The sequence below is a fragment of the Dermacentor silvarum genome, chromosome 5 (genome assembly GCF_013339745.2).
Source record: "Dermacentor silvarum isolate Dsil-2018 chromosome 5, BIME_Dsil_1.4, whole genome shotgun sequence".
Taxonomy (NCBI): Eukaryota; Metazoa; Arthropoda; class Arachnida; order Ixodida; family Ixodidae; genus Dermacentor; species Dermacentor silvarum.
Window position 1 is genome coordinate 48,032,420 of NC_051158.1, and position 24,213 is coordinate 48,056,632.

The following is a 24,213-nucleotide window of genomic DNA, read 5'->3' on the forward strand; positions in this document are numbered from 1 at the left end:
CAGTGATTTGACCAGTGTTACGATGAGCGAATACCCTTTTTAAACAAAATTCCGCCATATTGTGGAACAGTATGGCAGAATTTTACAGTATCCGGAATAGGCAGCACTAGCACCATGACCCCAGGTCAGTGCATTTTGGCTCGGCTACGGTTCGTTAGCCATCGCATTGCGAAGTCCATTGTGGCTGGATCGACAAAACTTACGAGCCGTAAGTGGTACGTTCTGCAGCGGTGCGTTCCAAGTGGAACGGTTCAGAAAGCGAACCATTCGCTTGACCTTGAGCAATCGATAGAAACCGCGCTTTCGTCAGAAAAAAGCGTCATTCTGACCAATCACGCGTGGGCAAGAGAATGGTTCCCTTTCTGAACCGTTATAAGATCGCAAGTGCTGCTGCCACTCATCCGGCAGGGGAGTTCGCAGTGCGATGGTTGACGAGCCACAGCCAAAGCCAAAGCGGACTGACCAGAGGTCACGGTGCCAGTGCGACCCATTCCCGATGTTGTCCAATTCGGTCATATAGTCGAACGCTGTATTGGGTCATTTTTTTAACCAATCAGAGAGGCCCAGAGGGCTTCTACGGCCTCTCTGATTGACACAAAATGCCACCATCACCAAATTTGACAATATGGCGGAACTCGACAATGTCCAGGATGACACCACTGGCCGTTGTCATGCCGTCTTGCTTGTCACGCATGTGGTGTTGGAAGCCGCTGGAATAATGCCGAATCGCAAGTGCAAATTTATTGAATCGCTTAGAAAAAACTTCCTCTTGTCATAAATAAAACTTGGAAAGAATCCTATATCTCGTTTCTACCTGCGACGCCTTCCTCCCCTTCCATTCCCCCCGTCTCACTTTGGCATCTGAGGAATCTGGCCACATTAGGCATACAACAACTTTGTGTTTTCCTTCAGCGTGCCTTTGATATTCTCGATCCATGGGCAGGTGGCACTGGTCGACATGCTGAGAGCCATCGGCGTTCATCCGGACGGCATTTTGGGTCACTCAGTTGGTGAGCTCGGCTGCGCCTACGCTGACGGGAGCTTCACCGCAGAGCAGACAGTGCTGTGCGCCTACTGGCGAGGGCACTGCATCGACGTGGGAAATTTACCGAGGGGAGCCATGGCCGCTGTGGGTGAGTGTCACACCGCTGGAAGATTCAGTTCCGGCTGACAGGCGTCTCAAAGGAGTTCCTAATTCAGAATTTCTAGTTTTTTTTTTCTCCATAGTCATTTAATTTATCGGATCTACATTGGAATTAGAGCATCAAATAATTTACCCGTATGTTTTCTTTGGCTTCATTATCTGTTTGTAAACAAAAAGACCCCCCCCCCCCTCCACCACGACTCTTTCAAACGGTATCTATGAAGGAAGCGTACAATGTGAACACCTAACTTCCTGGAAGAAATAGTTCCAGATTTCTCGTGACAACACATGAATATGCAAATGAGCTGTGATGTGTTGATATGTATAGATAGAGAGAGAGAAATAGAAGACACGAAACGCAGGGAGGTTAACGAGACAGACGTCCGGTTTGCTACCCTGCGTCTCTCTCGCTTTTAATCGCTATAGCCTGTTCATATATATATATATATATATATATATATATATATTAGGGGCTACTCATGGTGAAAATTTTATGAATTTCATCAAGGGTCATTAGACCATACGCTTCGTACTGGTTGCCATCACAACGAGTATGAAAAAAGACAGGGCACAAAGACAATCACAGTAACACGTAAACACTATGACTGAAGGGTAACAAGACATCTTTTTGTGTATTTGGAAATGACTTTCCGCAACGCATATGGGGAATAAAAGGAATAAAATAAAATGTGAAATATACACTAGTAACTCAGCATCGTGCAAGAACTGCGGCGATGTCTCTGGAAAGCTGTTTTCCTCCACCCAACAGATGCAGTTTTGAGAGACGCCTGGCTTCAGTTGAGATTTTTGTGGCACCAGAAGTCTGATCACCCGTATTACTCGGCACAGTAAAAAAAGTGGCAAGTATCGGACGTATCCACAGGGGCCAATCAGTTGAGGGCACGTTCCTTGGTCGAATGAAAAGCATGTGCAGCATAGCTGAGTAACTCAAGCAGCTGAAGTGACTATTTGTCAACGCCCTGTTTCAAAGGCGATGCCAATAAATCATCGTCATTGTGACTTACCGATCCCGAAGGCCACGTAACGGATTGCGTTAGAGTTATTCCATCCCGATGCCTCCGAGAACATGCACAAAGATGCCAAATCGGACGAGTTGGAACTTATCCCGGATAGCAGAGCGCGTTCAAACGAAGACAAAGGAAGAGAAAAAACTGGATAAGTGTTGTTTGGCAAATAAAATTTTATCGGAAGCGAATCGCGACCTAGAAAGCATGAAGAACAAGAAAAAAAAATAAAAACGAAGAGAAAAAAATTCACAGTGCCACATTTGTGCGGGTGAGTTATACAGAATACTACACAGACAAGGTATGGGCAGTCAGTGAGGATGTCTGTATAATGTTCTGCATAACAAACCCGCTCACGTTTGGCACCGTGATTTTTTTTATTTACTTTCTTTTTTTTCCGTTTTGCTCTTCAAACTACATATTTCGAGTTTTGTTTCCAATATAGTTTCAGTCTGCAAACATCACTCATGCGGTCTTTTATTTTCCTTTCTGTGTCGTCGTTTTGCCGTGCGCTGCTATCGTGGATCTGAGTACAGGTTTGAGCTGCTCAGGCTATCTTGAAAAGCTGAACACTAATCGAACCTAAAAATGTTATTTGTAGGACTCACGTGGGAAGAAGTGGCCAAACGTTGCCGCGACGGCGTCGTCCCGGCGTGCCACAACGCCGAGGACTCGGTGACCGTGTCCGGTCCGGCCGAGGCCGTCGCCAAGATGGTCGCCGAGCTCAAGGCCGAAAACGTGTTTGCCCGGGAAGTGGACAGCATGGGCGTGGCCTTCCACAGTCCCTACATTCAGTGCATCGGGCCCCCATTGGATAAGCTGCTCAGGAAGGTATATACGCACATAAAAAAAAAGAGGAGCTAAAAAGAAAATTTCAAAACTTATATATCCAAGGGCTCGGGGCCGAAGCCTAGGCGGGGCTGAGGCCCGCCCCTAATTAACTTCGCAGGAGTCTCAATAAAGTTGTTTAAACAATCATGTTTCTTAGAAAAGAAATTGAGGATGCTTAAGCTTCGCCTTTAAGAGTGGAACGCGAACGCATTCAAAGACCCCTGGCTGCTTCTGACACTTTCCGGCAACTACAGCTTATGTAACCGTAACGTTTACCGGGAAACGCTGGTGGCGACCGCTATGCACGAAGGCGAGCTTTCCGGTAGAAACGCGGCCTCCTGTGTGGGCCGATCCAGGAGGTAGTGCAGAGCCGCGACAAGAAATTTACATCATTTTCAGGTTTCTGTTATTGTTTCGCACTTTTATATTTCAGTCTAAGAAGATTTAACATGAAAGGCATGCAGGTCGGTGTTTTGTTTCATGACATTTCTTTGTGGGCTGTCATTCTCAAAATTCCGAGGCATAACTTGGTTTTGATACATTATTAACTGCAGCACGACAGGAAAAGAACGCAGAGAGACGACGCGCACACTGCGCTGACTCTAAATTGAGTTTTATTGGAAGGAACAAAAACTAAGGTAAAATAATACGGAAGAGTAGACTTCCAAGTTTCAATATACCACCCCTAGGGTCAAGCCACACGTGTTATGCAAATATCCCTGCAGTCTTCTCGCTCCCTTAGCTTTTCTTTTCCCACATGCGCCATCCCCACTTCCACCACGATAATTCAAAAATAAACATGAAAGGCAATGAGAAGGTTAGTGCGCGCAGTCGACACCACCACCTCTTAATTTATGACATGCATCGGAAGAATTCTGCCTGCATGTCGCTCAATATGACAGACACCTGGCTAACGCACTTTGCTGTTAATCACGATGAATGCCTGGGGAATATGTGTGTCTGCCTAAACATTGTCCAACTTAAACGTCCTTCGTTCCAATTTGTCGCCAGGTTATTCCGGAGCCTAAACCCCGCAGCGAGCGATGGGTGAGTTCGTCAGTGCCGCAGAGTCGCTGGCATGAGCCCACCTCCAAGCTTTCTTCAGCCGAGTACCACGTGAACAACCTTCTCTCACCGGTGCTCTTCAGCGAGGTGCTGGAGCACGTGCCAAGGGACGCCATCTTGGTGGAGATTGCACCACACTGCCTTCTGTTGGTGAGTGGCAAACACTGCACTCACTCGCCCGCGCACCTATATAACTTTAGACTGTTATACGACCGAAAAAAAAATCAAGGACACTTAGGTATCCCTGCATGGATGAATGCGAAAGTATTGCGACGTATCTGCGACGAGGCTTCGGCCTCGTTCGCGTACATGCGTCGACGTCCAAAGGAGCCGGGCGCCGCTACTGACTCAGGAGTGAAAAGCTTGCGGCGAACGCTATGCGTGAAGGCGAACTTTCTGTTTCGTTTTCTTTCCCCCGCACGGCCGGCGCCGCCGCTGCAGTGGATGGATGGATGCATGCTATGAGCGTCCCCTTATGAACGAAGCAGTGGCTTGCTCCACCAGTCTCTTGTTATTATTTTACTTTATGTCCTACTTATATACAAAAAAGGAATTTCCAGCATCAAATGTGATGACGATGATTTAATGGCCTCCCCTTTGAAACGAGGTGGTGACAGTCACCTCACCTGCGTTATCTAGTCAGGTATGCTATACATCTTTTTATCTAGCATTCTTGTATACACTTTATTAATTTTTTCCTCAATATTTACCTTGTACCTCTACCTATGAATAAAAGATCAAATCAGGTCGTATCAATCTGTTTCCTGCTTTTTTTCCACCAATACTCTAAACGTCTCTTGCTTTTCTCTACTGCTGAGCGGTTGATGCTTTCGTACACTTTAAACCCAAGCGCTTCTGGAAGCTGTACGTTACCTACTGGTCTCACTGGGTGAATCCCTTCACATTCCATTAGGATGTGTTGAATGGTCTCCGGATCTTTGCTGCAGCATACACATGCCTCATCTAGTTCCGAATATTTGCTCCGTATGTTTTGGTCCTCAGGCAACCGGCTCGAGCCTCAAATAGCAAGGCACTGCCCTTTGTATTATCGTACAGATTTTCCCTTCTAATTTCTTTCTTCTCATTCTCGTAAGTATTCATTGATGTCCTTTTTGTTTTCATTCTTTTCCTTCAATTCACTGTCTCTATTTCTCTCATTTTCTTTCTGATGACTCCTGGTTGTCTATCTACAACTTTAATTATCTTGTACTTGGTTGCCAACTTTCTTGACCTCTTCCTCCATTCTGTGTCCACGCTTTTCAGATACAGATTACAAATGGTACAAATACAAATAGCGCGGAGGTGAGCGCCACCAAGTGGTGCTTCAAGGAACCCAGCGCCCACGCAACTCCCGTTGATCGGCTATGACCGCGTGACTTTTTGTACCATCTTCGGGGACGCCGCCGGATCTTACGCTTCATGAGCCATGTAATTATTACGCATTAAAAGTTCAGGTTATCATCATCATCATCATCATCAGCCTATATTTATGTCCACTGCAGGATGAAGGCCTCTCCCTGCGATCTCCAATTGCCCCTGTCTTGCGATAGCTGATTCCAACTTGCCCCTGCAAATTTCCTAACTTCATCACCCCACTAAGTTTTCTGCGGTCCTCGACTGCACTTCCTTTCTCTTGGTATCCATTCTGTAACTCTAATGGTTCACCGACTATCTATCCTGCGCACTACGTGGCCAGCCCAGCTCCATTTTTTTGCTCTTAATGTCAATCAGGATATAGGCTATTCCCGTTTGCTCTCTGGTCCGCACCGCTGTCTTCCTGTCTCTTAAAGTCAGGCCTAACATTTTTCGTTACATTACTCTTTCTGTGGTTTATCCAAAACAATTCTTGTTTTTGGATAAGTTGTAAGCTTGAGGCGTTAAATTGCCGTGGCGCTATAACTAGCTCGTCGATTGCTCCGGTAATGCGTCTTTACCGTGTATCTGCAAGAGATATTGTCTTGTCGTTGAAAACGAGGTGAGTTGTCTTCAAGTTCTTTTGTCTGCATATCCTGAACGTTGTGCTTATTACTTCGTATGCACTGCCTGTAGAAATGCGATTCTTGCAGGCAGTGCAGGGCATGATGAATAAACAAAGGGACAGGCCTGCGGAAGAACATTTACGACAAACAAGATCGACATGAAATACTCGATAGGCATACACTGAATGGGTGCAGAATGCAGATGCATACAGCGATAGGTTAAAGAACAGCAACGACGACGCGCAGTTACAATGTAATTTTTTACCCTAAATGACGCGAAGCTTGTTTGAGTTAGCAAGGCAACCGTAGTTGCTGATGACGGCAGCACAGTCTCACGAGCGGTAACTGCTAATGGTCTGCGTCGCGATGACCAAGACGATGTATTTTATTACGCTTGTCTAAGGAAGAATGTTCACGAGATCTGTAAACGCACATAGGTATGACTCATGTCTCAAAACATTTAATGTTTCATACTCCCTGTGCTACGGTCGCATGTCCATTCAGTAGGATTGCCCAAGAATGGGCCCGTACACAACGGTACATGCCGAGTACTACATACCCACCGACCCGAGTTTTCTGGTAATAGGCGAAGAAACCTCAAGTTCCCGTCCGCGACACCAGCGCCGATTGGTGCCATGGCGGGCAGACTCGACAATCGATGGTCGTACGCAGGACCGTAGACGCACGCGTTTGCGTTGCAGCGCGCGCCGCTGGTGGCATGGTTTCCGCGATGGCGAGCGTGTCTTCGTCCTCCTGCAAGCCTGGTACGCAGCACTGCTGAGTCGTTCAGAGCCACCGCTGCCTCGAAAATGCGAAACTCCGAGATCTGTTGGCGAAATCCTGCAGATTTCAGGGGAATTCGTAGACGGTAGACAAGCGCTGAAATGAACGCAGGCTCAAATTGCGCATATTTATTTTCGGGTGTCTTCTTCTCTTCATTCGTGCCGTGTAGCGAATAGAGCGGACCGTACCTGCACAGCGATATAGTTTTCCAAGCCGCGTCCGTACGAGCGCGTCAACTCAGTGCTGGCCCTTTCAAGGTAACGTGCGCTGCAGCATTACCTGATGAGAAACATTGTCGTGGATGCGTGCACAAGGTGGTATTTTGGAAACGCTGTAATTGCGATAGCCTGTATTGACGGCAATCGAAAAAAAATATGCAAATATGGGGTCATTTTCGTGGTTCGTATCTGGAGGTGTTTGAGCTGCGGCCGCGTGTCGCAAGACCGACATCATTAGCACTACACAAAATTGGCAGTTGTAACTGGAATTCAGAACTATGTTTTTTTGCGATAGCAATTATAGGGACACTTCAGGCGCATTTTTGCCGTTGGCGTTGCCGTGATGTTCTGTATAAAGTCCAAGGGCGATGACACCGTCGCCACGTGCCGTGTGCTGTATATGCGAGTGAAAGCGTGCGAGGGGAGCCGGCGATCGCGGCTCAATCTCACACACGCAAGGGAGGAAAGCGGTAATCAAGCACGTGGTCTTCCGTCGCGCACTAGGTCCCGGGGCGAGGGAAGGGTGAAACGCGGCGTTGTACTCCCACAGCAACTGCGTGCCGTGGCGGCACGCACCATATCTTGAAAGCGATCTGCGTTGAGAGCAGAGTCTAGGCGCTTCGACGGCTCATACCTTTGTGCGTGCTGCGTTCTACGCTCAATTTGAGTTGAAGCAATAGATAGCACGAAGGTCACTTCACTTGCTGCTTCCGCCGCGCTTCCTCACGCCAGCGTTTGGACGGCGAGCGCCCGTGGTCATCGAGTGTGATGCGTTCATGTTTGCCTGTGCGCGCTGACACCATGCTTTTTAATGTGGTTAGTTAGCGAATGTTTGCAAGTTTATACGGCGGATAAAACTACTATCCTTACTTTGTATAGCTGTCTAATAATTTTGTTATAGCGATCGATGCCTCCCCTTTCGGGCGAAACTGCGACTTTTCTGAAACTGCAACCACCGTACCAATTGGTTGCATTCATCAATGGGAATGTTTATGACAACCCAAAGACGAAATACTTGCTCATTTGCGAGCCACATGCGTCTGCTACATCTTATTGAAATGGTAGGCCCCTTTGGGAAGCCGCCGCCGCATTACCTGGCACTTGAGGAATGCGCCCGGTTTTCTGGCGTCGTTTGTAACTGTCGGCTCTAGTTGCTTGATGCTGCTAATATTACACTGCAGTACGAGTTTAGCTGGGAAAGCTATATATATATATATATATATATATCGTGTCCCTCGTCCCTCGGTTTCCATTCATTGCATAGCGTCGGTCTAAAATCCGGCAGCTTTGCTGCATTCACCCACAATGTTAACGCAGACGTGACGACTGCGGCAGAACGGATGTTCCGCATCCACCGCCAAGCCCATGAGTGGGGGCGCTGGCTAACAATCCCAGTTTTAGTTGTAGTGGGGTGCGGTCAATAAACCCACATATGCTACAAGGCATCAAAGCAGCCGGATTCAAGATCGACGATATCTAATGAACGGAAACCGAGGAGCTATACACATATCTATAGCTTTCCCAGCGAAACTCGTACTGGAGTGCAATTTTAGTGTCATTAGGCAATTAGACGCGACAGTTACAAACGACGCCAGAAATTCGGGTGCATTTGTCAAATGCCAGGAGCATTAATACCCGGGAAAGTGGATGCCAAACCGGCGCCGCGGTAGCGCAATTGGTAAGAGCATCGCACGTGTAATGCGAAGATGCGGGTTCGTATGCCACGTGCGGTTAGTTGTATTTTTTTTTTTTCATCCGGTTTCATTTCCATTAACTTATTATTTTTATTTCAATTAAATACTGCAGATAACTTTTACCTATATGCTGTACTTCATGTTATTGTTTGTTGGCTTTTTATAATATAAATAATAAAAATTGATAGCCTCGGTTTCCTTGCTTCTTGTTCATATACAAATATACATACACATATAAAGAGTGTCCCAACTATCACGCACCAAGATTTCAAAATATGCAAATGCCATGTAGCTGCAGAGAACCAAGGTAATGTTGCCTGCTGTTGCTTGGAGGTGCTCAGATTATTTTTGCATTGCGCCAAATTACATAATTAGTCGTAATTATTAATCAACTTTTCAAATATTTGAATTAGATGAAAAGTGTCAATGAGAAAATTGTAGGTGCCGGCTGCTCGGAGGCAGCTGCTGTGCGTGGCTTCGCTGGCGGTCGTGCAGGGCGTTGACGAGAGCTTTCCCGCGGCGTTTGCTCGCAACGCGTGACATGGCGCTTTCGAGAGATACAGATCTTGAGGCCATTGTTCAGGGACTGCAAACGGCGAAAACAATTGTGGAAGCTGGAAATATGTCGTAGACGTCAAGCTTTGGACACCACCTAGTGTCCAAAGGTGAACAATGGCCTCAAGATCTGTGTCTTCATCTAGAGGGCGTCGTTCGTCGCTTTGGCATGGCTTAACCGGTGCAGTTCATTTTCGCTCTTTGTCAGTGGTCAGAACGACGCTCTGCGGAGGTTATCCTCGGTCGAAAACTCCGGGGAGCCGAGCTAGTTGCGAGATTTTTAGCGTGACTCGGTTTCGAACACGGTGTCAACATCCACCTGCGTTTGCGCTTATATGTGAGAGGTTCGCCGTGGCCTATATGCGACCAACGAGTCGGTTGCTGGGTCGCACATAATATTGCAAAAATGATGTACGAAAAGTACCGCTGCTGGTATATTGAGCTTTTGTGAGGAAGTCTTCGGTTACAGGCGCCATAATGGAAAGGCGTCATGTTGGCTTTACGCTGTGGTTATGCTAATATTTTCGTGAATTCGGCTATCTCGAAACTCCGCTTATCTCGAACTTTTTTCGAGTTTTTACTGCTTTGAGTTAATGGGGTACTACTGTATCTAAAAGCAACGGCAAACCACATTACCTTGGTTTTGTGAAGCTATGTGGAATTTGCATATTTTTAAATCTTAGTGCATGATAGTTGGGACACCCTGTATACATATATACATCAACTTAGAAGCGTGCAGAAAAATATAACCGCTCATCCTACTGACTAGGATGATAATTCTGACTTCATAAGCCAGTAGTTTTCTGTGGTACATCTGTGTCGACATCTTCACTAAACGTTCAATACAATTCGCATTCACACATCAATGTAGTTACATTATTATAATGGAAGAGGTGCCAGAAATAAGAAATGCGAGCAATATCTCCAATGATACTGAGCTCAATAACGGCGCAGCGTATTGTGTATTTCACCTGCTGTGCTTGCGTCTGTTGTCCTCAGAATTTACTGTACAAAGAACTAAAGAATAATTTAAGCGGAAGCCTTTGACACGTGTTACAACTGTTACAATGGATTCAAAGGTAAGCTGGAAGCTCTGTCGAGAACGGCACAGAACTAGGTGCTCTGATGAAATTAGAAAACTTGCAGGCATATAATGCTGTCAGCTGTTGCCAAACAGAGGCGATTGGAGATCTCTATGAGAGGCCTTCGTCCTGTAGTGATGTTAATAGTAATGACAACTGTGCGCAGTCCGTGTTGCGTCGAGCCGTTGGAGCAGGCGCCAGCTGCCTAGGTCTGATGAAGCGGAACGAAGACAATCCCGCATTCTTCCTCAACTCGCTCGGCAAGTTGCATACCCTGGGAGTCCAGCTGGACTTGGCCCCATTGTACCCGCCGGTGCCGTGGCCCGTGCCTCGTGGCACCCCTAGCATCTCCCACCTCGTCAGCTGGGACCACACCCAGAAGTGGACTGTCGTCAAGTGGAGCGACTTCCACACCTCGGCGCAGGTGAGGCTACTGCCGCTTTCTCATGCGCCTCCGTTCTAGCTAGGGATGGTTCTGGCATGCCGTGTTTTTCTTTACGGTTCGTAGAAGCTCTCGGCTTGTCCTTATTTGTATTGTACTATGCAGTACACTTGAACACAGCAGACGAGCACGTGTGCGGCGCTGCTGGTGGTGCGATGTTGTGGTATTGTGCTCAGCATAAGTGCGCCGAATGGCTATTATAGTGACGGGCTACCTGCTACGCAGCTGGTGGCAAAGAAGTCATCAGCCGGCCATGCACTGATGAGTGCATATATTATTGCGAGAGCAATTATATGGACACTCCAAGCGCATTTCTGTCATCGCTATCGTCGTCGCCGTTATCGTCGCCATCGCCGTATAAAGTCTAACGGCGATAAAATCGTCGCCGCGCACCGTACGCTATGTGTGCGAGTGAAAGCGTACGAGGTTGAGCCGGCAATCGCGGCTCAATGTAGCGCACGCGAGGAGAGGGAGGGGGTTGCATCATGCTCCGTCGGTTGGTGTTCCCAGCGCGGCCGCGCGGACGCCATATCCTGAAAGCGATCTGAGACGTGGGCGAAGTGCCCGCCAGGCGGGCCTCATCTTCAAAGCGATCTGCGATGGGGAAAACGTGCATGCGCCGCGTGCCGGTAGCTTCGTATGCGCTGTGCTTTCGACGTTTAGTTCGCGTTGAAGCGAGACAAGAGACAGCGCGAAGGTCAATTTGCCCGCTGCTGCTGGCGCGCTTTCTCACTCCGGCGTTCTCACAGCGAGTTTCCGCAGTCATCGAGAGAGATGTTTTCATGTTTACCTGTGCGCGCTTGACACCGTGCTTGTCTATTTGGTTAGTAAGCGAATGATTACAACTTTACACTGGCCCATTCAACTACTGTCCTTGCTTCGTATAGCTCTCTACGAATTTGCTATCGCAATTGATGCTTCGCCCTTCAGGATGAAACTGCGACTTTTGCGTTTTTGTTTTCTTTCGACGGGAACACCGACGAAAATGGTTTCAGGCACTTTATGGTTGAACAATCTGTCACGAGATGCCACTTCTAGCGCTGTTGCTGCCGCCCATGTCACAGGTGCTCCGTAATGCAAGAAACTGGCAATGTGCCAGAAACCAAATCAGCTACGGAGTTTACTGAGTTACAACGCAATTATTCGCCTTCCACTTGCATGCTGTCCAGTCAGAGCACGCTTGTAGTAAATCTGCAGTTTCTTGGAAAGAAGCTTACACTTTACGTTCCTCGATATGATGCTGTCCTAATGTTGCAGACGTCAGAGGAGGTTGTCGAGGTTGACCTGGAGGCCAATGAAGGCGACGCCTACTTGGCCGGTCACCAACTGGAGGGCCGTGTGCTATTTCCCGCGGCGGGCTACATGATGCTGGCCTGGAAGTCCCTCGCCAAACGCTGCGGGAAGCCGTTCCACCAGGTGCCCGTAGTTTTCGAGGAGGTCATTTTCCACAGGGCGACCATCCTGCCGAGTCGCGGTGAGTCATCTCAATGGTTAAGGGCAAGAACTTCTTGCGCTAGAAATGTTTGCGCGATAACACGTCAGCTAATTGTTATTGGTGGCGCGAGTAGCGAGTGGCACTCTTGTTTCTTAAGCAGCGATTTCCGGTCGACCACTGACTTCCGGTTTGTGCGAAATTAAAAAAAAAGTGTTTCTAAATTCAAAATAACTCACTAGAAATAAGAACTATACGAAAGTGGCAGGAATGATCAGACAATAATTAGAAATCACTAATTGCCGTACGCCAATGTGCGTGGAGGTTTGGCTCCATGAGTGTGGCAGTTTCCCGCCAGTTCCGCTCGCTCGCTCCTCCGAGTTCGGTTTCCTGCCCGTTCCGTTCCCCATGGAAGTAGACGATGAGGACGCCGGGCCAAGTATTGTGTACCGTCGTGTTTCCGACGACGAGGACGCTGGCCCTAGTGTAGTGTAATGTATTTTACATCGTTCACATCAAGAATCCAGAAGCATTATCTGTGTCGCACTTCACTTTAATAACACAAAGTTAACACAAGAAATACAAAAAGTTAACCCAAACAATACACCAGGGTACACCAACGCCGAGGTGCGAGTGCCACTACAGACGCCTATGTCAAGAAATAGGGTCGTTTCTACTTTTTTTTTTGTTTTTTTTTTGCATATTATAAGCAAAGGCGGGCCGACCAACGGGGAACAATGCTTACGATCTGAAAGCTTCATGAATTAAGCGTGCGACTCCCGAATTTCGAATGAGTCGTCTGGCCTAAAGCGCTTTGAAGTACGCGTTGATAATTACTTCCGCTCAGCGCCGAAAAGGCCGCAGTCACAAAACCAACCGCGGCGCGTGTGTATACAGTTAGCGTAACCAAGCTAATTAAATATAACGATCGCATAATGGCGAGTGGCCCATCGCGTGGTCGCTTGGTCGCTGGCCCCAAGCAGCAACCGCTGAATAAACGAATGTCATTGCTACGTGCTTCTTTAAGTGATGGCTTATTTCGCAGGTCCCGTAAAGTTCCTGGTCAACGTGATGCGAGCTTCGGGTGAATTCGAATGTCTGCGAGGGCTGGCGCTTTGGCAGCGAGCGGTCGCATTCGCATGGCCGAAGCAGGAGAGAAGCTTCTCGACAAAGAACCGCCGTGCCCGTCAGCTGAGGCGGTGGTCGGTGACAAGCTGGTCAGTGAAGACATCTACAAGGAGTTCAGGCTTCGCGGCCTCGAATATTCAGGAAGCTTCCAAGGTGTCATCGAGGTGAATCTAAGCGGTGAGGGACTCGATCACTTGAATTTCGGCCTTGTGGCTGTTTGCTCACATTATGCGCAACTGTGACGGTGCTTATAACGAAGGAGAGCCGATCAAATTGCTTGCAATTCATGGTAACGTAGGGCTCCAACCAAAAATCAACCCACCCGTAGACTGCAGGACCACTGAGTACGCGCCCTTGTGCCTGTCCTTTTTCTTGTTCCTCCACTCGTTGATGTGAGTGTAACTTTACTTCCTAGCTAAAGCGGGTGCTCTCGTGAACGCGACCAAGGGCGCTATAACGTAAAACGATTCCAAACTGTTTTGATTCCAATTTCTGCAATCAGCCTCCACGATTGGTCAAAACATTTTCGGGCCACTCCCAACTTCACCTGTCTGTCACGCGACGTCACGAAAACCGCGATAGCTCCCCATCTGATATAAGTTTACACACTGATTATGCATGATTAAACCGCACAAAAGAAAAATAATCATTCCTGATTCGATGTCTTTTCACCATTAGCTCTCTGCTATTGGTCCAATGTTTTCTGGATACGCCCACTTCGCCTGTCTGTCACGCGACGTCACAAAACTGCGAAAACTCACCACGTCAAAGTGACGTGTACGCGAAAAAAATGAATTAATATGCCGAACAAAACTGAAAAATTTTCTGAATAGCTACGGACTGGCCCGTTCCGAAAGGAATCAAAGATGGCTGCCCGCCGATCGCTTAGGCCCTCGCTACTCGCACCTGGCGGTGAGCATGTATTTATTTGCGCATGACGAACCTTTTTGCGTGGCAGTAAAACGTTATGGAGCCCTTTCGGCATGTATACGACATCGTTCTGTCAACACTTCCTTGTTGAGGATCCGTTTTAGCGGCATTCTTATCCTTCGGTTGCACGCCGCCACGATTTTCGACCAGCCACGGCAAGCTAAGTAAGGCGAAGCGGACCAATCGAAGAAGCTGGCACCACCCTCTTATGCGGTTATCTATTTTCACTGTGCTGGCTAGGCCCCATCGAAACCCTCTCCACTAGAGCGTGCTCCTAGCCTCTTGTCAGCCAATTAGATAAGAAAAACCGCTGAGTGTAGACAATGTTATTGGTTTTGAAAGCGAACGAAGGTGACCTCCTATAAACGAGGAGAGTTTTTGGTTGGGTTGTTCAGACAACGCTGCGGGTCACCGCCGGATGCTTGCGTCGGTGGTTACGTAAATTTGACGTCAGGAGTTTGGAATCAAAACAGTTTGGAATCATTTTACGTTATAGCGCCCCAAATCGCAAGTTCAGGCACTAAAATATGTGGGCTCCGGACGCGTACTAAATAGTAGGTTGTTGCCTCCACGTATACCGGCTTGAGGTGGTCTATGGACGCTGTCTCTAAGCGTCCGTGCTGTGTGGTGAAGAACGTTTTGGAGGAATGGCACAGAACCAGAAAGGGTCTGCCATAGGCCGTCATTACAGACGCCCTGACGCCATCTCGCAAAAAAAAAAAAAGAACGTGAGTGGTAGAAGTGACGTCAGGGTGTTGGAAAGCGTGCTCTTTCATCGACGTGAGCAACACCTGACATCCGACCAGAGGCGGGCGCAACTTTACTAAAACGCAAAAGTACGAAACAAGGACACAAGAGGCACGAAAAAGACATTCCGGTAAACGCCGACTCGTGTTGTCCCTTTCGGGCGTTTGTGTTGTCCTTTTCTTACTATATATAACACACTCCACATGCATGTAACGCGCTCACTCCACTCCGCTCACTCGAATGGATTTATTTGCGTATAATAAAAATGCTTGCGTCGCAGTGTAACGTCATCAAACCCTTTCAGCAAGTACACGACATCGCTCTGCCAAAGTTTCTTCGCTGAGGATCCGCTTTAGCTGCATTTTTACTCTCCCGTTGCACTCCGCGGCCATTTTCTCCCAGACACCGAAAGCTAAGCAAGAAGCGAGCCAATCGCAGACGCTGACATCACCCTCCTCATCAGGTTACCTACTTGCACTGCACTAGCACGGTGTCACCGAAACCCTCTCCACTTCTGCATCCTCCTCGCCTCTGGTCAGCCGATGAGATTATTATTATTATTATTATTATTATTATTATTATTATTATTATTATTATTATTATTATTATTATTATTATTTGATTTGAAAACATACACAGGAAACGGAAAGCGAGGAGCAAGGCTGGCAACTGCCACCGGGAGGGGCACAACGCCTGCCCTCTCTTCAGAAAGGAGGAGATAGAAACATAGAAATGGAAGATAGGAAGGAGGCTAGGAAAGAAGAAAGAAAGAGCGAGATGACAAAGATAAGAAAAACTAAGTAAGGCAACAATATTCCCTTTGAAAGCAAACAAAAGTGACTTTCTATAAACGAGGAGAGCGTTTTATTGGCCTGCTGAAACAACGCTGTGATTACCGCCCTATGCTTCCGTCGGCGTTTACGTGAATATGACGTCAGGAGGTTGGAATAAAAACATATTCAAATTATTTTATGTTATAGAGCCCCTAGACTCGCTGGAGTGTTAGCCAGCGCCATTTTCACGTCCACGGCGGAGGTTGTGGAACGTTCTTTAAACTACGGGCGTCACGTAACACGTGAAGTCAGGAGAGGGCAGCGTGCCAACAAATTTGCGATGTCACCTCAAGGCATGAAGTTCACCCATAGTCAAGATTCTGGCTAGGCACACCTCAAGGCATGAAGTTCACCCATAGTCAAGATTCTGGCTAGGCAATGAGCGAGGGGCAGCATAGGAACCGAGAATAGGTTTGGCCTAGTTGGCCAGTCAACCTAAATATGCCAACAGCACAGGGCTATATGAGAGTTGACAAAGTCAACACACATGAAACAACACGAGAAGCGCTGACTTCCAGCTTATTTTATCCACCCCCCCCCCCCTCAACAAAAAAATAAAAAATAAAAAAGAGCAGCTACTGGGACTGTGCAATGAAAACATCAAAATGGAACGTAAACATACAGAAGCACCGTTTTGTCACTTAATCACACCACATGCAACTACTGCTACTTCTACGTCATCAAAGAGACATGTTGTGTTCAAATAATCTAACTCAAGAAGACTCCTGCCTCTGCCGCACTCCTCGCTGTGTAGGGCCCAGGCAGTCACTCTCAGACTTCTACAAACAAGCACTTACTTACCCGAGCCCTGCGGCACTGCATACAATGTACCCCGAACGGTTCCCAAGCCCGGACTGCCCCATGTGTGGTGGTTATGCAGACTTCGAGCATGTCCTGTGGGGATGCGCCTTTGCCGGTCCCCCTTTCACCCAAGAGGAAATGATGACGCTTATTAAGGCCCAGGATCAGACCTCTCAAATCCTGGTAGTCCAGAGGGCCCGCGAGAGGGCCGTCAGGTTTGACCTGATGGTCCCCGAGTGGGCCTAGCCAGGTGACGTCCAGTTTACTCGCGTCTATCGTGGACCGAATAAAGTTTACTCACTCACTCACTCACTCACTGACTCACTCTATCGGTAAGCGTAGTTGGTGGTACTTACACACATATTACCACAATGCACCATCTCGGGAGAGTCAGTTATTTATCTTGTGGTTTTTACGCCACTCCTGTCTACAATTACGAAGCCTTCAAAATTGGTTCTGCAGCCACATTTCTGCAGTGTTTTATGGGGAAAGCCTTAGGTGTCTATGTTGGCAGTGCCCTTGGCGGTGCCCTTGCGGTGACCTTGGCGAAACTGCGCCGTGACGAGCACAAAAGCGTAAAGCGTAAAAACAAGTCTAAAATTTTCGGATTGACGTCACATTTCTCAGGGAGGATTCCTTTAAACAAAGTGAATTAGTTGCTTTGAAAACAAAATTTGGTAAATTTCACTCGAGGTGGGAATCGAGACGAGCATGCTTCCCTGAAGCCACGGCTTCCCCACGGTTGTGGCTTAATAAAGGTATGCCTAGTGCTCGCCTGATTGCACACGTCACGTGGTCACAGAGACGTGCTAGTGCCACTTCTAGCGCGTTCGTCGTCGTCTTTTTCCACAGCTGGCTGGCTTCCGCCTTCCCGTTTTGCAAACGTGTAACACTTGCTTACTTTTTGCTAAGTGCCCTTCTATACCCTGCCTCACAATATTGTAATGTTATGTCATGTAGAAGGGCATTTCGCGGTACACGATAGAGAGTGGGGCTGCAGATCGAATTTTGAAGGTTGCGCTATTGTAGGCAGGCGTGGAGTAAAAATTACAAGGGACATGTTAAGTATGCCGGGATGGCGCGATGTTCCAATATATGTGTAAGTGTGCAGTCAATTTCCGTCACCAATAATGAGTTGCCTTTTCAATTTGGCGTTAGCATTGCACTTGCAGTCCCATAAAATTGTACTTTCTGCTTTAAAACTAGTTGAAAGTCAGCGCTGTTCATGTGATTCTTTTTTCTTGTGTCTGTCTACGTCACGCCTTGCGCTGTAAGAATATTTAGGAACTGAGGGTTAATATATATATATTTGGTTATGCCAAAAATAGAATTCCTCTGTTCGCCCGGATCCTGCGTGCAACCAAAGTACGACAGTCTATGACGACCCCTTTATAAAGACACATTCATTTCGCGCTGTCTGCTTGCAAGCTTGCTTTCTATTTTGCGGTCACTAGGTGGCAAAAAAGTGTCGCTTACTGGGATGTTTGACGCTGCGATCGTGTTCACTTCGCAGGGAACTGCGGCAAGCTGAAGTGGGAGGACAACTGGGTAACCTTCATCGACAGCATGCTTCAATTCGCCATTCTCGATGGCACCCAGCGGACCGTCAGGTTGCCCACAAGGATACAATCATGCCGCGTCGATCCTGACGTCCATACAAAGCTCGTAGAGAAAGTTGGAGAATCAGGTAAGCGGTTTACGGGGTTCGTTTGTTTTGGTGTTCACGACAGCGGAGAAGTAAAGAGAATGACGTTAACAGCGCCCGATGGGTAAATCGAAATACCAAATTTATGATATCACGCCCTGCGCAAAGAAATATATATCGAAGCAGGACGCTGTGGGAAGACTACGTGGCGGCTACAGACGATTCGTGCTGCCCGTTACTACACTTAAAATATTTTACACCCGTACAAGTGGAAAAGGGTGTAAATGTGTGTATAATTCACTCCCTTACACCCTTGGGTGTAAGGTTGCGAGTTGTAAATTATGTTACAGTGTACACGAGAGAGTGGAGCGGCTGGTTGCGGCGACCAGCCCGGTCTAGAATGAGAACGCGTTTTGTTCCATCTCGCGACCTGTGACCTGAGCCACGCGAGAGGCGCGGCGCGATTATGACTGATGATCATGCGCGATGAAGAAGATGACGCTACAACACCATATGCGATATATGTTGTCTCTGCTTTTGCTCTAATACTGTGCAAAGGCGACTTGGTTAGAGATGATTACAGACTGGCTTGCGTGAGCATCAGGATCGAGTCTTTATACATATATTCTTGTTTCTGTTTTGCTGTCTTTTAATTTTATACCTGTATTTCGGACTGACATTTAACCTATACATATAGGTGACCTGACACTGATAAACCAGCTATAAGTGTGAGCTCCAATCCTTTGTTCCTGTTTTCCTGCCTTTTCGTACATGGTGCAAAAAGAAAGAATGAACAACGACAAACTAACCGTTTTATTGGCGTGTTGTACTTCAATATTGCTGCATCCGCCCTTCCGCAGGTATACCGATAGTGCGCGACCAGTACTTGCACACATGTCGAGCCGGAGGAGTCGTCCTTCGCGAAGCCAAGACGAGCGTTGCTCCCCGACGCCCAGCGCAGCTGACACCGCGCCTGGAGGAATACAAGTTCGTGCCATACGTCGACGACGAGTTCGATAGGCGGGCCCGGGAATCCGCCGTGCGTGAGTACGTAGACGTGTGCAGCGCCGTCAGCCGGCGCATCCTGGAGTCATGCGGAGACGAAACTGCTCGAGCTGCTTGCGGCGTCACCAATGGCAACTCCGAATTGTCCGAGGAGGTGATGCGGAGCTACATTGAAACCCCCGCCGAAAACTACGTCCTCCTGCGCATCCTTTCCGCCATTCGCAAGGAAGTTGCTGTCTCTACTTCGTGTCTACATTCCGCAATCAAATCGGCGCTGGCTGCGCTTGAAAAAGATGCGGGCAAGGATCTGCTTAACACGGCCCTGTACCGGGAAGATCCCCTGAGGAGCCTTCTCGACGTCGTGGTGGAGAACACTAGCCCTAAAAGGATTCGAATTCTCGAGGTTGTACCTGAGCGATCGGCGTCCCTCTTGGCACCTTGCGTGGTGCCTTTGTTGACCCTTTCGAACACGCAACTAAAGATCGAGTACACCGTTGCTCACCCGTGTCCCAACGAGCTTGCTCCTGGAGATCTACCGGAAGGCGTCAAGGCGGTCACGTTGGACCCGACCTCTTCCTCCATGAACGGTCTTCCCGAGGCTGACCTCATCGTCGTCCGCGACGTGGCTTGCGGCTCCAATCGCTCACGGGCTCTCGCTGAACAGCTGTCGGCACACTGCAAGGAGCGCGGATTCGTGCTTCTCTCCCATCGCTCAGCTCTGTCTCCGGCAGAGTCGTTCCTGTCAACCGTCGGCAACGCTCCGTTCTCGCATCAGACCAGCCAAGCGGTGGCGTCGGAGTTCGGAGCTGAACGTTTTCGCGTGGTGGGCCTGAAGTCCAACACATTTTCGACGTTGCTACTGCTACGAAAGGTACCTAACGTTGTCGAAGTAACCGGACATGGTGTAATCAAAGTGGACTGTGCCAATTTTGATTGGCTGGAGACGCTGAAGACAAGGGTTCTCGAGTACGACGGCAAGCCACCGGGACAGAACCTGTGGCTGGTTGCGGAGGACGCCGGCATCAGCGGCATCGTGGGCCTGATGAATTGCCTCCGGCTGGAGACAGGTCTAAGAAACATCAGGTGAGCGCGAGTTGCGTGCATGTTTTATACTCGTGCCACAAGTGCGATGGTAATGTCATGAAGTGTGTAGGAGGTTCACTTACTCGATGCCATTGTAAGTGAAGCTACACGCATGCTCTCATTGACACTAAACATCGCGTTGATGATAGCTGCAGCGAATGCAGTAAGTTGGTTCGACGATTCTCATATCAGCATAAAAAATATTTAGTGGGCAAAAGTTAAAAAAGTAACATTACAACATTAGTACGCATAATTGATGTAGAATTTTTCAGTGCGCAGCAAAAATATTTATTTCCAGTGCAGCTGTCTATGGTACAGTAAGAGTACGCAATCAACGGTCGAATGAGTTGCGAGGACACATTGTCATCAAATGGCAGTAATATCTATTGCCATGAAGTACGTACGAGTGGCGCGGCCTGAACGGAAACAAACTTTGGGCGTGTTTAGCAGTTAGTCATTTTTTTCTTTGTGCGTTTGCAGCACATGTAATAGCGCGTTTCCGCTAAATACCACAACCTAGCGTAGGGTCACACCAGCATTTGTTGCTAATGTATCCGATTTTTTATAGTTCTCCTACACCGCTGTTTTCACTTCTCAGTGTGTCATATAATTTATCATTTTGCCTTCACAAAGGCACACTCTACATTAATTGGAATGACCGACAGTGCAGCATGCGAGGTCTGCGGCACCGACGAAACTATCGACCACCTGCTGTGCCACTGTCCACGATATGCCCCAGAAAGACAAGAACTTGCTAACGCGCTAAAAAAAACTGGAGACAATCGGACGCTTTCCGTGCAGGTGCTGCTGGAACATTGCCCCCATCGCTTGTCGGTCCATAAAGCGGTGAAGGCACTTTTGTGCTTCTTGAGGAGGACGAGCTTGTGTCAACGTCTGTGGCTATTAGTGCAATAACACACGCGTCAGCGAACTCACCGCTAATTTCCCTTCTTTCCTTCCCTCCTATCTCTCGCTGTCATCTTTGTGTTCCCCTTTCCCATTCCCCCGCCGTAGGGTAGCCAACCGGACGTTATTCTGGTTAACCTCCTGCCTTCTGCCTTTCTCTTTCCTCCGCATCCTTTATTTTATCCACGTGATGTAGAAACGATAGTGTCATAATTTCGTTCACTTGCTGTGAATTCAAATGCTGCGTGTGTGCTGCATCTTTATTTATGATGTAGGTGAAAACTGTACTGGCTTCTGTGTTCCCTGCTGACATTTTATGAACGGGCCCTGCGTCACGTCAAGCTGCTTCAGGGCAGCTTTTTGCCTCGTACCTTGTTTCTCTTAGCGAAATAAAATAAATCTTGAAGTTTGAATGTGCTATTGACAGGTAGGAGATAAAATGTGGGTAGACTGAGGACTAGGAAAAAAAAATAGTAGCCAACTGTGAAAGGAGTGTGAAGTAGACCTATCCCCGTATTCCTAACTACCTTCGACTCGAAGCTTCTCCTGCAATCGACCGAATTGAGGACACCGCGCCATTCGACTGAAGAAGACACTGCACGTCTCAAGAGTTGCTGTGTAGTGTCAATGAAGTGCAAGCCCACTTCTGTCGAGGAGAGGCGCTACCATCTACTTTCTTGAGCCAAGTTGGAGTGTTCAGTTGAGAAACGTTTTAGAATACGGGGGTTAGTTCCTTATGCACCCTTATTGAGCATCCTTTCTTGTCCAATATGTACAATCAACACTAAGTTAAGCCATCTGTTTTCTCGTCGTTGATAGTCTGAGACTGAATGAGCAGTTTAAACCAGTCTTGATTGCACGCCGTCTAAACTGTCTCTGAAGCAAGACTGACAACGTAGACCGGGCCCGTTGCTGAGTCGTACCGAAAAAAAAAGTAAATGTAGCACGGAAAGGACAGAATTGTAACACTTGAAAACACAGCACCGTTTGTTGTCTCTGTATGCAGATGTCTTACTCTTGAGAGCCATACTGAGTTTTATTAGAAATATATCATTTAAAATGTCAACCATAATGAACAACTTAAGATATGTACGGGAAACGTGCTTTTAGTATGCGCAGTAGACACTGTGTTTAATATAAGGAGGACATGAAGCATAGTTCAGAGACGGGTGACAATGATGTAAACGCAGGTTACTAACGTTGAGGTTTACCTTCCCTGAAAGTGCACAGTTGGCTATAAGAGATGCTGTAGTGTGAGGGCTACGGAATAATTTGACCCACTGTGGTACTTTACCGTGCACGTAACGCGCGTGTTGTTGCGTTCCGTTCCATCGAAATGGGACCGTTGCACGTCGCGCTCCGCAACACGACGCCATAACCCCTGACCAGCCACAGGGGGTAAATGCGGGTTACGCTTTTCAGTGCTTACCCACTGATGCCGCGACCACCACGTGCTATCATTGATGATATGTGAGAACGAAATCATACCTTTATTATCACTTCGGCGTTTACATATATTCACTAACTATTATTAACAGCGAAGCTGTTCTAGCTAACCGTAAAAAGTGCCGCCTACTGCCGCAAAACCTCGCCGAGCTATGACGTCACTGTGTTGCCTAGCAACCACCTCCGGAGCGGCGTGTGCCTCGCCTCCTCTCCGTGCCGTGCACATGTTGCCTTGACATGGCACGCTAAGGCGAGGGAAGGCGAGAGCATGCGCGCGGCGCGCGCTATGCTCGGGAGAATGAAAGAGAAAATGAGAGCGAGATAGAGAGAAAGCAATTGTAGCAGCACCGACGAGACAACGCGCAGAGCTGCTGCCGACGCCGCCCCCGTTTCCCCGGCGCGAACGCGAGAAACGGGGGCGGCGTCGGCAGCAGCTCGGCAGCAGCTCGGAGACACTGCGCGCAATCGGCTTCCGCCTCCGCGCCGAGATCTGCGCATGCGCGGTGATAACGATTGGGCCTGCGCATGCGCTGATCTTGAGGCAACAGCTATGTAAGCGTGTGCGCAACGGCGCTCGATCAGTAGAAGCCATGGGACGTCCAAATATAGTTCGTACTAGAGCACTGCACGGGCCGATTTTTTTCAGCCCGGGCCCGTTTTTACGTTGGGCGGCCCGCCCGAGCCCGATCAAAACGTTTATGGCAAGAACCGGGCCCGGCCCGGGCCCGGAAATAATCTACGTTACCCGACCGGCCCGGCCCGCCACCCCTTTACCTTAGGCCCGAGCCCGGCCCGAGCCCGGCCCCAGCCCGACTCGAAACCGGCCCGAGACCAATAAATAATGTTTTTCAGAGTTGAGACGCCCGAGAATAACTCGCTGCACGTTACATGCACACCACCAGAAAGCCCGAGCCCGGCCCGGGCCCGGGTCAAAAAGCACACGCCGTGCCCGAGCCCGGCCCGAGCCCGTGAAAAAACTGTTCTACCCGGCCCGGGCTTTCGGGTAAGCCCGAGCCCGTGCAATGCTCTAGTTCGTACTCCCGAAGAAGAGGCCGCGCTTATGATAAATTCCGGAAAATGCTGGGGATGACTTGGTAGTGCTTAGCCTAGCCCAAAAGCCAGGATTAGCTACGTGCCCATCAGCTCCGCTGTCTCTTTAGCATTGCGCCTCCAGTCCAAGCTACGCTAACTTTTTTTTTTATTTCAATTTCCCTGTATACGGGAGAACAACGAAGGAGCCGACGTGGTCTCTAACCTAATATGTCCGCTACAATGTATTTATAACAGAAGAGAACAAATAGTCAGTAAAACAGTCGCTCTCGCCCCAGGCGTAATCAGAACGGATACCCAGAAATCGGCGTGTTAGGTCACGCAGCACCTCTCGCAAAATAAACGCGGGAACGCAACACAGCCTTGACATGAACTGTAAACGCCGGTCT

At 48.4% G+C, this 24,213-nt stretch overlaps 1 protein-coding gene across 1 annotated transcript in view; it reads left to right on the forward strand.

Annotated features, from left to right (window-relative positions):
- LOC119453374 (fatty acid synthase-like) overlaps positions 1-24,213 on the forward strand; it is a 112,142-nt gene that overhangs the window by 34,344 nt on the left and 53,585 nt on the right. The window contains 9 exon segments of the mRNA XM_049667927.1: positions 944-1,133; positions 2,771-3,000; positions 4,012-4,215; positions 10,543-10,800; positions 12,076-12,292; positions 13,296-13,351; positions 13,354-13,555; positions 18,203-18,376; positions 19,195-20,422. Of these exon segments, the coding sequence (XP_049523884.1) occupies positions 944-1,133; positions 2,771-3,000; positions 4,012-4,215; positions 10,543-10,800; positions 12,076-12,292; positions 13,296-13,351; positions 13,354-13,555; positions 18,203-18,376; positions 19,195-20,422 (2,759 nt within the window).